This window comes from Coenobita brevimanus, chromosome 61 (genome assembly GCF_032717465.1).
Source record: "Coenobita brevimanus isolate Jiangsu-jjx chromosome 61, ASM3271746v2, whole genome shotgun sequence".
NCBI lineage: Eukaryota > Metazoa > Arthropoda > Malacostraca > Decapoda > Coenobitidae > Coenobita > Coenobita brevimanus.
This window is the reverse complement of record NC_137014.1, coordinates 1,722,318-1,737,327: the sequence shown is the minus strand read 5'-3', so window position 1 is coordinate 1,737,327 and position 15,010 is coordinate 1,722,318. Positions and strand designations below refer to the sequence as shown.

The window sequence follows — 15,010 nt, the reverse complement described above, 5'->3', positions numbered from 1 at the left end:
CCCTCGCATCAGAACTATTTCCCTGTACCTGATATTTGTTTATTGTGGAATTTGTTGGCTTTCGAATCATCGCCCTTTTCTGCCGCATTAGTAATGACTGATAAGTTTGAAGGACTTTAAAAGAGCGAGATGGAATACTGGGTATAATATCACTCGTCCTGACAAGGAAACTTGGGGAAGTTGGGATATGGGTAATCCTTAAAGAGACATAAGACCACCTCTTAAAAATCTGCAAATTTAATTTATTCTTTACCAAGTGGCGCGGCTTTCCCATATTTTCTACTGGAATGAGTCACTGGTTACTTGTTATGCTTCATGGATTATCACAGCTACTGCGTATTATTAATATTAACTTACCTCTTAAAGCTACTGATGAGGATTTAGAATGTGTAAATACTCCACCAAAATCTACCAGCAGCTGGCCACATCAAAGGTTCCTAATGCATATTTTTAAATGCAAAAGCTGGCTGTCAAATTAAAGTTAGGTTAGGTTTAAATCATTATTTCCTATAGCTTTGACATGGTTATTAGTGTTTGTGTACAGTTGAGTATGTTTTATACAATGATATGTCCAGTCACAGCGATGGCTGGTAAACAACGCAGCCAGTCAGAGAGAACATCGTTAAACACTGCTGCGGACTACCTGGCTGCTTCCTTAAATACCCAAGAATAAGTATATTTTGTTTTTTCCAATCACTTCTTGCAGTCGTAATTCAACAGTTAACTATCTGTGTTGCACATGTACCAAAATTACGTATCTTGAGACCATGAGTTTTTTATAATATCTCGTAGATGAAATCGCCATGCCCATTTGGTAAAGAATTAAGGTACTCATAATTCTTTACCCACCTCTGAACTGATTCAGTGACTGTGTAAGTGTACAGCAGTGTGTTTTTGAGTATGATGAACCACCATTAAACAAGGAAACTAGGAATATGTACAGTAAGTGATACATTAAGAAAAGTTTGGTTAGGTTAGGCAAGGGGGAGGTGGTGGCTGAATCGGAAGAGAGGCGGTCTGCAGTCCTAATAGACCCAGGATTGAATCCCAGCTGGAGGCAGGGAACGGTTTAGGGATCTGAATTTCATAACAGCACACGTTACTGAACCACCAGATGACCCGCTATGTCGTAAAACTACCCCCGCTAATACCAGTACACTAGTCCAGTATGAGACAGCCCTAGCATGTATTCAGTATTGACGGTGCATGGTAGCACCGAGCTGGTGACATGTGGAGGTGTGCAGGAGGACTACTGGGCCTTGGGATAGTCCCTGAAGCCTTTGCCCAGAGTTAGAAAAAAAAAAAAAAAAAGAGAGAGAGAGAGAGAAATAAGGTTGGATTGTTACAAAAAGTTAGGTTAGGTTTGAATAAATAGGCACTGATAAGGGTATTTACGATAAAACATGGTGTTCTACGATGGCATTTGTCTTCGCACACCACAAGATGGTGTCCGTCCTTAAGCAAACATTGTTTTTTTTTTTTTTTTTAATGCATTTCATCACTTAAAAAAAATAAAACACACTGAAACTTGAAAATGCACTCACAAAATAATCAAAGAATTCCACAAAGGGCTTATGTAAAGAAAAAAACAGAAGAAAATGAATAATAAGGTGGTCCTATGTTATCTTAAGGATTGCCGGGATATGCAGTCAATTATTATAATAATTATGAAATTCCTTTTTATACTTCAATTGCAAAATAATTATAGTGTTAGAGTTTGACAAAAGGCAGTGTTACAATTTGACAAAAGGCAGCTCATGGTGGTAAGGTTTCAACTAATCACAGTCTGACATACCAGAAGTGCTTGCAGAAACGAGTTACAACACTGGGTGGTAACCATATTGCCAAATAACAGAATGATGTGCAGCCTACTATGGTGCCTCTGTTAACTGGCTGGAGAGGTGCAAATGTGGCATCTATATGGGAACCAAACCTCCACATTCTTCACCACACCTCGCTGTGGTGAGGTACTCTCTGCCGAAAGGGAACATCAGTCCACAGCATGGGATGGCTATGCATGGGCAGCTGCTTGCCTGTGGTTGATAGATCTGCTCACCCAGACAGACTGGGGTTACTCAACAACAACAAAAACAATAACCACTATGAGACATCTTTCCCAGTTGAATGACTGGGTCTGGAAAAGCAAGAATAAACTAGAAGGGCACAATCAGATTCAAAGGGTACCGTTAAGAGGACGAATTGTAGTGTAAGTGTTGATTTATTTCATACAGTGACCCTCCAAGGTGGTGAGTGAGAGCAATATGGCAGTAGAGAGGAAGATGCCTGCTGAGCTTCAGGCAGCACTGGAGCGTGTGGAGGCATTGGAGCGGCTCACCACCCTCAACTCACTTCACCATACACTCAGCCTCCATGAACGCACCACCCAACTTCGTGCTGCTCACATATATGGTGTGTGTGTGTGTGTGTGTGTATGCTAGCGTGCATGCGTGTTTTGTGTTGTGTTGTGTTGGGGGGGGAGGTTGGACCTCATTTGGTTCTTGATAGGTCAGAATTCAAGCAGATTGATGACTGTACTATCAGCAATCAACACTAAATCATGATCACACAGGTTTCAAGGTTGCTAGCCTATTTATGAAATCTCTTAACAATGCTTGAAGTTCCAAGAACAGCAATGAGCTTAGCTTTGAATCAAAGCTTTTTTGTCCATTCAGGGATAATTTTCACAAATTTTCACACATGAACTAAAATATACCCATCACTTGTCAGCAATATACCAGTAATCACACGTTTTCCTAGCTTTACTACAATATACTGTACATTACTTTTTACTGTGATGCTGTATAATTTCTTGCACTGTGTAGTTTCTGTGACAATTTTTCTATTTAATGTGATAGGTGTAAAAAGGAACTATGGCATACAAACATCATATTACCGTATAGTTCTGGAAGATTTGATAGGTTAAAAATCGCATGCAAAAGTACAAAGAAGTATTTCTGCATTCCCATCCTTAGGTAAGAAAGAGAGGTCAGGATGATGAGTTCTGTTATGATTACTGTAACTGTTATAAATACCAATTCACTTTTCAGCAATGAAAGAACATCAGGCAGGTGAGACTGAGGCAGGAACTGGGGCCCAAGAGAATGTGAGTGACAGGACACAGCTAACGACTGAGATCGATGAGCTCCAGGATGCACTCCTCAACCACCAGCTGGCACAGTTTTCATTCCAAAAACTGGCTCACAAAATAGAGGTATGAAAATAATAGAATAAATCATCATATCACAATGAACAAGGAGCCTAAAACTGTCCTAAGCCCACAAGCATATTATGCAGTGTGCTGGTATTATGAAAAACATACAGTACTGTAGTAAGGTGTAGCTGTGCATATTTAATATATTGCTATGGAAGTGGAGCTTGAAACCCTCCTAAATCCACAAAAATTATGCAGTTTGTGTTGGTACTGTATTAGAGATATGAATAACACACTATACTCTTTTTACATTAACCTGGCCTAGAACTGACATCTCTTCATCTAGATTGCTGAGTTGTTGCAATAAATTTACACTAGAGTATGATGCTGGTCAGGAAAAAGTGCTTTGGAAAGGATGTAGAGCCATACAGATGTCTATTTCAGCCACTGAGCTCTGTAAAATAAACTGGAAAAAGAAAAAATTTTGGGCCAAGTTAAGGTACCGGTAATAGAAAGGTGTGGCTATACAAAATAAATCACAAGTGGCTATGCAAAATAAATCACTAAAGAAAAGATGCTAGAAACAGACATGAAAGGAAACAGTAACTTTGGCTTTGCAGGTACAGGAGGCAGTGAGTAGCAGCATGACTCAAGTGGACTTAGCAGAACCTGTTGCCAATTTTCCACAGAAAGAGTAAGTTTATTTTGTATGGGATGTAGATTTTTTATATTACTGCTGAAGTATATCTTCCCCTTTCAGCCCAGTGACTAATATTTCCATTATTTCTTGCTACAGTACTTAACCATTCTGTTCAGTATAGGACAGATCTTTATACTGAAGGGGTTAATGAAGGCTATATCAAACTTCAGTTCAAAAAGTATTTCTGAAGATGAAAAAACTGATGGGTGGTTGGAAGAAAAAAAAATAAGCAAATACACCTTTGGACTGAGGGAGTTAATGTGGTGATATCATGGTCCAAAATCAGCATGAAAGAGGGTGGGACATTGTACATGGGGCTTACTTTCTCCTTTAATTTGCTAGCCCTTCAGTCAGAGGACAAAATAATACTGTATTTTTTCATTCCTGTTGTCTCTAGATGATTTTTATTTACCTATGGGTAGACGTTTCAGGGTGAAGGGGTTAGATATAGCCATCATCATCCCCTCTATGGCAAGACATCTCCCTTGACCTGATTAAATCATCTGGTGGCAGAGTTTGGAAAAAAATGGAGTTTGCCCTAAAGGAGATCAATGAAATGTGCTTTAAATCTTCCCTTCCCATGTGTTGACTCCTTCAATTTGTATATTTTTTTTTAAATACTAGCTGTAACCAAGTTCTTTTATTCAGCCTAAGAGAATACTGTACCTGCATAGTTCAGGAAAGAAACTGACGAATGGTTATATCTTAATGCCTCCAGTTTAAAAAAGTCTCCTTCTTAGCTGAATATAATAATTTTGTTTAAAAAAATAGAAAATAGTATTTTTTGTACTCCATCTTATATTACAATGTAAGTACTGAACAGTAAATCCTCCTTTAAGTTACTATTTTGATGTTAATTCCACAGAAAAATTGCCAGTGAACGTTCCATTGGTGTTTATAAAGCTGATCTGGCAGTTTCCCCAATTTCTTTGATGTATGAAAAAAGTTATGATACTTCGGAACATATTTCTGATTTGTATTGAAAACTGGTAGTAATCATGTTTCTCTTGTGAGGGTTTTCTGCATATAGTTTTCTCATTTTCTAACTAAGCATTTAAAACTCTGGTTAGCAAGAAGCTCCAATAACATACTTCTATCATCTAATCTTATATTGTGTAGAGATGTGTGGGGCAAGGCAACCTTGTTCAGACAATTAAGAGAAACCAGTCACTTTTCCCTGAGTGATTTTCTTAGTTACGCTTGATATCTTCCTTCTTTCTTCCACTATTCTTATGGTGGGGTGCAATGCACATACTGTACAGGTAATGAACTGTAAACCCCCTTCTCTCTCCACCCCTGGATAAAAGCCTAGTGGGTAAAAAATTACACCAGTATCTAATTAATTCCTCTCATGTCCCTGAACAGAGCAATGATTACCCATCTTACCAACAATGCAAAAACATGTAGTGAGTTGGCAGCAGTTGTAAAAGAAAAACAGGATTTGGATCATGAGATCTTGCAGCTGCGCATCAAGTATAACCAGTTGGTCAAGGACATCAAACGCAAATGGATCGCTACTAAGGATGTTCGTGCACACCGACCTGCAGACACTGAAAAGGAAAAAGAGTAAGTTTTGTATTACTGAGGTTATGAGTGAATGGAGAAAATAAGAGCTAGTTCTCATATGCAGTACATGAAGTTGTCAGCATAAAGCATTTTTATTATCCTACTTTCTTTTTGCTGTTTTTCTGTCTGTCATCCAGATTTTCTTTTTTTCTTCTCCCCCCCATCTGGAATTTACGGGCCTTGGGTTAGACTACTTGGTTTTGACAATTAAGGTGGCAGTGACCAAGCTTTACTTTTCCGTGAGGTACATTATTCGAGTAATAACCCCAACCATCTCAGATGTAAACCTATACAGGCCTTGTCTAGTTGAACCACCATAACCCAACCACCAAGTATCACTTGGTTATATGTTATGTATACCACCCAAGATAATACAATAAAACCCCACTTATTCGGACTATTGAGGGGTGGGGGCTGTCCTAGTTACAAAGTTGTCTGAATTATAGCAGATAAATTTAGAATAGCATTTGCTTGGGTAGACAGACATTTGTTTATTTCAGGGAACAGGCTTAGGACTAGGGCTGAAAGTCTTTTTAGATGACATCTTTCCTGTATATCTTTTTCTTACCTTACAAACAAAAACAAATAATTACAATCGTTCACTCACTTTAAACACATCTACAATCATTATAGGTACATTCCACCACAGAACGAGCTACAGGTACTAAGGATATTTTGCTATTTGTTAATACTGGGAGCAAGATTTGTAGGTGGTTACAAGTAGAAGAAAGTTGGTGACTAACTTGTAAATTAGATAACACATGGTAAACAGCCTGGTGGTGTCACCCTGTTGCCATCTGTGTGCATGTTCACATAAGCATTTTATTATTTTCCACAGAAGGAGCTACAGGCATCGTCTATTTTGCTATTTATTAAAAGTGAGAGTGAGATGCATGGATGAATAGGCAATGAGGAGAAACAAAAGTAGGTCACTAGTTGGGACACAAAGCAGATAGCCTGGCACCACTAGCATGTATATAAACATTTTATTATTTTCCAGTGGAGGAGCTACAGGAACTGAAAATATTTTCTTATTTATTAAAAGTCAGAGTGAGATGCATAGATGGAAACAAGCAGAACCAAAAGCAGGCAACTAGCTACATACTACACAACACTGATGAGATAGGCTGGTACCACCAGCATGGATATTTACATAAACATTTTACTATTTTCCACAGAAGGAGCTACAGACACTGAGAGTATTTTGTTATTTATTAAAAATGCAAGTGAGATGCATAGATGCATAAGTTAGATGGAAATGGGTTGAGGCAAAAGCAGGCAACTTGCTATGTACATAGCAAAGGAAGAGAGTCTAGCACTGCAATCGTGCATATTTATTTAAACATTAAATTATTTTCCATAGAAGGAGCTACAAACACTTAAGAATATTTTGTTATTTATTTAAACAGAGTGAGTGGTTGTTCAAGTCACACACCAATTACCCAGGTACATCATATAACTTGTACAGTACTCCTGGTTACACTGAATATGTCTAAGTAACGTGGGGTTCAAGTTAGAGGGGCCCCACGTTAGAGGGGTTTTCCTTAAGGTTTCTTTGGTTATAGGAGACCATTAAGCTTGTCAGTCAGTACAGCAGCACTAGTGTACATCAAATGAGTGGATGCCTGGTAATGCAGGATTGGTAGATGGCTGGATGGATTACTTTCCAAGACTGAAATATAAGTGGTATATTTTGAACTAGTAATGTCTTGTAGTCTCTTAACACCTTCAGTGTGAGAAGTTTCAATGGTATCAAGTATGAAAAGGCATCAACATACTTAAGTTAATGATTACTGTATCTAACACATTCACTTTGATGAGTTTCTCTTAGGACAGAAAACATAATTTTGTTGTCTACAGGAATCAAACAAAAAAAGATAGATGATCATACTATGGCTGTGGCCCCTGGCTCATCTGGATGTGAACCCACTGGACTGCAGGCAAATGGCCTCTTCAGCCAGGCATCTCCAGAGATCTTTTGTAGAAGTTACATTGAAGGATTCTGGTGTAAGAGTGAAGTGCATAAGTGAGTAACTATTGTGGCATGAGAGGCTGCATTACATTGAGGATAGTATGTGCTGAAAAACTGAGATGCATAAGGTGAGTGTGTAGTGTATGGGGTGCTGCAGGTGAGGTGAGTGAAATGAATGAGGTAAGCGTGTTGTGGTGTTGCGGTTGCATTACAGTGAGGGCATAGTGGGTTGTTTGTTAGTTTTATTTTGTGTCATCATACTGAAGGTGTTGAGCCCATAAGTAACTTTTTCTTTGGCCAGTCTGGAGAAATCGGTGAATAACCGCGAGTCGAAACTTCTGGTGATGGTGGCCATGATTCAGGGTCTTGTGAGCAACTTAGGCATTGCTTGGGGCAGACACCGCTACTTCAGAATGGTAAGTCTCCACATACATCTTGCTTGAGACAACACCACTAGTTCAGGATGGTAAATCTCGCACATTTGTATAACTTCTTTAAACTTAACTTGCCTCCTTGGGTTCAGTGATGTAATTTGTACTTCTTGTTATGTCCAGACAGTTTCACTTAGCCCTATGGAAGGCTTTTCAAACTGGAGGGATTAAATACAGCCCTCATGAACTCCATTCACAACTAGAGGTCCATCCAAAGTTGAATATCATCATGTGCTGGATACAAGAATATAATTAAAATAGATAATTGAATTGAAATGGTTAATTTACTGTACAACTGGTGGGGGGGGGGCTTTTGGTGGACCATTGGTTAAAATAACCAGTCATAGTGACAATCATCCATAGGATTAATTCCCAAGAGGTGAGTGGAGGCTTTTCAGCCAGGTAATGCCACCAGGGGAAGGAGGTTGGTCATTTGTCTTTAAATGAACTTTACTACTGTAGCCTCATTTTGTCTTTAAATGTACTGTACATGTCTACTGCAGCCTCGTTTTGTCATTAAATATACTAGACTACTGTAGCCTCGTCCCACGCCCCCATACCTTTAAAGAACACTTGCTGGAGAGGGATGCCTTCATTTGGTGACACAGATATGAGTTGATGGTTCCTCTGGCTGCTCACACAAGTGTCCCTGAACTCCCTCTCATTTCCTTGAAAGGGGGATGGTGGATTGCAGGAGAAGGATAACTTCAGCTGGTAATCCACCTCATGTCCATATAAACTTCTGGTCATAGTACCATGATGCTCAGTGATAGGACAAACATAAATGTGAAGGCTTGCAAGATAGCATCACAGTTTTCTTGGCATCTTGTTAATGCATGTTAAGGTAAAAAGCATACCATACCTGGATATCCATAACTTAAGCATATAAGAGTGTGTACTTTGACAGTACGATTGTATAGGAAGAGTTGCTATACAGTAGTTGGGATGGTGAAATGGATGTATATTAATGAATTTGAAAGAGCTTGAAAGGGTACAACAGGGAAGGAAGGTTGTTGGTTCTTTGAAAGCTGTGATAAGAAATAGGGTAATGACCAGGGAAGTTAAAAAGATGCAGCATGATACTATTGTCATAGTACCTTTAACCTATGGAAGCAGAGTTTGGACCTTGTTGGAAGGACACAAGTAAAGAGAGAGAAAGCAGTGGGAATGAGTTATCTGAGAGTAGCCTATGGAGTTACATGGAGAGACAGACTGACAAATGAGGAAGTGAAGGAACATTATGGTGTGGATGTGATAGAAAGCCATGTGGAGAGGATGGAGAGGAGAGACAAATGAGGAGAGTGTATGTGAATGAGGGGGGGAAAGGGAGGGGGAGACTGAGGATGAGATGGAGGGATGGAGATAAGAGGTATGTGAGAGAGGGGTGTGTGAGTTGGGGGGAGAGCAGCGTAATGGCAGGGGACAGGGCAACATGGAGGTGATATGTTTGTGGCCACCCCTTACAGGACTAAGGCATCTGGCTATAGATAGATAGATAGACAGAATGTGAAAAAGTCATGTTTGACCAAGAAGAAGGTGGATGGGTATGGTAAATCAATGTGTGAGAAGATAGGGTATGGAAAGTTCATGAAACAAATATGTTTCAAGCGAATGATAGCATATGAAGTGTACTCGAAAAAGTTATTGTTATGACTTTGACAGGTGCCTGTGAAGTACAGTATGTTAAGAGTAAAAAGAAAAAAAAATGCAAATAGTTGTGTTTGTATGTTAGAGCAAGGATTCTGCTGTCTTGAATGATGTGTGAATAATTATATGGTTCACTTCACTGGGTAGGCTGTTGGTAGTTATCCTACTTTTTAGGCTTTCTGTTTCCATGCCTGTAGAGCCTACCTCATCTTGTCCTTAGGAGGAATAATGGTCTAGGTAATGACAATCATGTTTTGATGATGATAGTGAATTTTATGACCTAAAACTTGTATCGCATTTCATCCCATGTTGTTGGCAGCATGGCATGTATTACTGGGAGGAGGGTGCACAAAGACCATGCTGTAGTGTTCAAAACTGTCATTTCAGACTGTTTTGTCCTCAGAGAATGATTGACAAGGAAGGCATTCACGGGGGACTACTATACAGTATGCAGTGGCACTGATGAGGAGCCTACATGTGGTGGCACTGTGCACCCTGGATGGAGCAAAGCAGTTGCAGCATCCATCCAAGAGCCAAATTCTTCATATTTCCCAGCACCTCACCATGGGGAAGGACCCTGGTGACTTGCTGTCTACCACAAGAGGAATCTGGTTCCCAACACACTGCATTCACTGTACTGCACTCTACTGTACCCATAGGAGGTCCCTGTAGAAGCAGTTGCTTGCCCCTTGGCCAGAAAACTAGGGTTAAGCAACAGCAGCAACAATATGCAACTGTCATTTTTCAAACCCAGGTTCCTATTTCATTTCCAAATGTGAACAGACTGGAGCAGAGACCCTCCTCAGTCTCATTTTGTTATATGTGAAGTTTTAGCTCTTAGTGATTTATCTGCTGTTTTTCAGCATACATTTTTTGAATGAGCGTGATACTTCTTAATATAAGTATGTACTTCATTTCCAGTTGCTGCATATGTGTGACATTTTTGTCAGGTCTGGATCAAGAAGTGAGTTGGACACATGTGCTCAGCAGCTTCCCAAGCTGAGAGAAGACATGCTGAAATCTAAAAAGGGTGATGATACTGATGAATGTGATGATGAAGAAGCTGAGAAAGAAGCTGCCAAGGCTCGCAAAGCAAAGTTCTTTACTAGTACTCCATCATCAAAGAAATGATATGTGGTTATTTTCTTTACCGTACCCTCCTACACTCCTCATGGGACAATGTAGGATTGGATGATGGATGGATGGATGGACCAAAATCTCTAATGTAGTTTAATTTAGGCTCACAAGGTTGAAGTAAAAGTTTCACAGTATTTTAGTAATTTTATATTTTATGTTTAATTCCTTCAACATAATGCCATATTTTGTGGTTTATTCTCGCTACTGATATGTGTAAGAAAATCCTTTTGAAAGGAAAGGTCAGATAATTATGGCTCTCATTTACCTTTCTGCCATGGCAGGGGTCTTCTAAGTTGACAAAAATAGTCTGAAGTTAGCAAGAATGTACTGTAATGTGAAACATGATAGGGTATTAAAGGAGTTAAAAGGACAGTTGCTGTGAATGGATGGAATACAGCAATAAAAAATTAACATATACTGTCAGTACACTGCCATAGTCCAGTCTGAAGATGTCTCTTTCTTAACAAGACTGTGACCTCACAGTTTTATTCTACTTATGAGGATCTCTAATAGTGAAGGAGTTAATCACTTAGGTTATTTCGAACCTCACCCGTTAAGAACATCTTCCCTAAGCCGAATATAATCGTATGGAATCACACAAATATAATATAAAATACTTTTAGTTGAAGATGTTAATTTGTCCTGCTTTTTTAGTACAGTTCACCATCCACTCACTTGATTTAGCAAGACATTCAGGTAAAATGCCAAATGGTTGCTTGTAGTTAAGGAATCCATTCACTTCACTGGAGGAAGACTGTATAACCAAATGAATGCCTGGTAGTCCAGTGAGCTAAGGTTCTACAAATGGATTAAGGGTTTATATCGAAGAGATAGATGAGGTATACAGATCGTATTATGCCACTGAGAACTATGTGGCTGGTAACTCACACCTAATATGTCAAAAGTAAACAAATTAGCCTCAGACTTCTACACACATGATGGATCAGTAAAGAACTAGATGACAGACTACTCTTTTTTCCTCCAACCATGCAACAGAATTTATGGTTTTCATTGAATTAATCAGAGGACATCACTATTTTATTATGGCTGCTGATTACTGTACACAGTTTTTTGCAACACACAAAAGGCCTTGAGCACTGAGCCCTCAAGGTCAAAAAGTATCTGCTGATCCGCAATATATTTTTTTATGATCTTACATTTTGAGCATCATTTAAGTACAGTAAACTCTCAATATAATGAACTAATTGGGGGGAGGGGTGGGTCATTATATCCAAAAGTTCGCTATATCCGATGGTCGTTATTAACCGAGGGATTACCGACCCAAGGTCGCTATATCCGTGGAGTCGTTCGGTCCTGTGTGCGCAACCACAACTTACTCTATGAAGTTTCACATGGAGAATTCAGTGGTTTATGTAGTTGTACAGTACATGTACAGTAAATACCATCCTGTATGAAGTTGTACATATAAATACAATGCCTGTAATTTAATGTAGTTACAGTACACTTACCATGCCAGGGAATGAACTTCTACTGGATATAGTGACCAAAGTTCGCTATATCCGGCGGAAGTTCGCTCTGGAAATGGTCGATCGTTATATCCGAAGTTCGCTATAAAAGGGTTCGTTATATCGAGGGTTTACTGTATAGTGCAAAGTTTACGATTTGTAATAGTCATCCCTTGTTTTTAGTAGTTTTGGACAAGGTGGTCCCATTTTTTCACATGAGTAAACCATTGCAAAGTACTGTACTCTTGATTAAAATTTATTTATTTATTTTTTAAAGGTAGTCACATAGTTAAAACATGGCGTTTTTTTTTCAGATGGGTGTTCATTATTTGCAGATTTTTGCTGATCATGAGTGTTTGTTCCCTAACCATCAAAAAGCATGGAATGACTAATCCTCCATCATTCAAGCTCCTTAGACTCTTTCTTAGCTGAATAAGATCATCTGGTATTAGCAGGAATAGAACACAAGTTATCTCAACCATAAGTAGTTAATCATCATCATCATCATCATCATAAGTAGTTAACTGTAACCATATTTACATTCTCAAGTTTCTGTGACACATTCTTAGCTTAGTAAAATTGTTGGCATTAGCTGGTAGAAAATACTGGAAAAGATGGGACCATGGAAGAGTTAATTAATATTGTAGAACACTAGTAATATATTTCAGAACAAAGTTTCCAGTATCTTCAGTTACTTTTGTCCCTGTCATTTTCAAACTTTAAAATGTTGCTACTGCCTGACAGATTATGTAGCTGAAGTGAATGGTTGCTGTAGTTATTAGAAGAATTATCTAAGACAATCACTTTCATCTTAAATGTCAGGACCAACTGCCTAGCCCTGGGCTCCTACGCTCCTTGTGGGGCAATGTAGGATTGGATGATGGATGGATGGATGGAGATTTCAAGATGTATTTTTGTTGAACACATTTCTCATAAATAAAGCAGCTTGACTGAATTCATACTCTCATTTGCATATACTATCCCCTGAATTTCCTTCATGACAGTTTTCCTTAGCACCTGCATTTCCAGGCACTGGGGTAAGATTGATAAATTACTGGTTCCATTTTCAGAATGTAATTTTTTGACTAAGGGTTGAGTTGGGAGGGGCAGACTGAAGAAAGACCTGGGACAAGGTCATACAGTATGACCTCAGGGATAGGGAACCGAAAAAATGGGCTGCTTGAGATCGAGCAGCATGGAAGGCCATCATTAAGTGAACATGGCAAAAGCACGTAGGCATTTTAGAACATTTTAAAACAAAACAAAATAAAATGAGGTCAAGTGTGACAGCAATGGAAATTAGTTATCAGACAGGAGCATGTGGAGTAACATGGAAAGACAGACAGATGTGAGGAAATGGAGTGCTGTGATACTGATGTGGATGTGGAAGATGGCAATGGGAAAAATACTTTTGAGATGGAGATAGATAGATAGAGATGGTTTGGCCATGTGGACAGGATGAAGAATGACAAGGGGAGTGTATGTGAGAGAGGAGGAGACTGGGGATGGAATGGAGAGGTATATAAAGAAATCTGTGACTTGGAGATGCCAAAGGACAGGATGACATTGAGGCGATGTATCTGTGGCCATCCCTTATCAGATTAAGGTGTCTGGTGATTGACAGAACAGAGACAGAAGCTCTTTTTCAGTACATCCATCCATAGTTGGGCGGATTTAGTTCCCATATTCATGAGGCTCTTAACTCCCCATCATTTACCTTATGTTATACCACAGTGCTTCTAGTAGGCTAATTACTCAAGGATTAATGTGTACAGCAAAGTTTCTGAATATAATGAAGAGAGAACCTGTATTTTTTACACAGGTAATTTCTCTGATTCTGAATATAACTTTGTAAACCATCCTGTAAGATAAATGATTTTCATTTTGACAAGGTTTTCAGTAAGCCAGCTACACAGACAGATATCCTCTATGAAGGGGGTCAGAATAGCTCAGTGGTAGTGTGACTGTAGGGTTGGCAGTCTGAGACCACACCAGGGTAGTGTATTCCTGGTGAGAGATGTAGCGGTCCCTCCAAAGATATCTCCTTGCCTTCCAGATCTATATGGTCCATTGGTCCTAGCACTGGGGATTCACCCTTATTATCCTCTGAGAATTCTGGCACATCTGACACAGAAAATTAACTTACAGTCTATTTCAATTTTGCTTAACATAAAGAGTAAGAGATTATTTAGTATGACAACTACATAATGTACGGTGGTAAGGGAAACTATTCAGTGTAAAGTGAATTAGCTGCATAGATTTCACTCCCTCTGCCAGAGTATAAGATGCACATACATTCATGCAAAGTTCTGTTCATATCCTGAGTGGCAATTCTACCCTTTAAAATACAACCGAATTCTACTCTGAAGCGATATCTTTCATACCTCTCACATTTTACCATGCATAAACAGCACAGCCTCCACACTTACGAAGATGCCTCTTTGAGCATCTTGTTACCCATCTGAACTCTTCCATTTCTCCCACTTTTTCTTTCTTGTCTGCAACTGTATCAATCCAATTAGGTCCACTGCAAGACCAAACCTTCTCCACAGAGGGAGAAACCCTTCCTAATGCTAGTGAAGTTCATATAGAGAAGTGTAATAGTAGCAGTAGAGTAACCCTGGTCTGCCTACCTGAGCAGACCCATCAACCACAGGCAAGCAGTTCCCCCTGCAGGGACATCCTGTGCCGTGAATCGATGTTCCTTAAGGCGCGATTCCACCGGGGCAACACAGGCAACATGTAGCATGCGACTTGCCTGGCTTTCAACATGTATTTTGCATGCGGCATTCAGCCAGGAGTCATGTTGACTGCGACAAGTCAACATTGTTGTTTCATGTAGCATGCTACATGCCAATGTTTATGTTGAATGCCACAAAACCTTTTCCACCGATTCAACAAAAATCGAGCCAGTTGTCAACACGATATAACAGACAGACA

The 15,010-nt window shown here is 39.4% G+C and overlaps 1 protein-coding gene across 1 annotated transcript; it reads left to right on the top strand.

Moving 5' to 3' along the window:
* The first annotated feature begins 2,268 nt into the window (after positions 1 to 2,268).
* On the top strand, positions 2,269 to 10,602 carry LOC145403612 (uncharacterized). The gene is made up of 6 exons (XM_080275289.1): positions 2,269 to 2,409; positions 3,048 to 3,211; positions 3,772 to 3,845; positions 5,217 to 5,417; positions 7,691 to 7,805; positions 10,389 to 10,602. Exons 1-6 carry the CDS (start codon positions 2,280 to 2,282, stop codon positions 10,596 to 10,598), a joined length of 894 nt encoding a protein of 297 aa, XP_080131415.1. The 5' UTR covers positions 2,269 to 2,279; the 3' UTR covers positions 10,599 to 10,602.
* Positions 10,603 to 15,010: the final 4,408 nt, after the last annotated feature.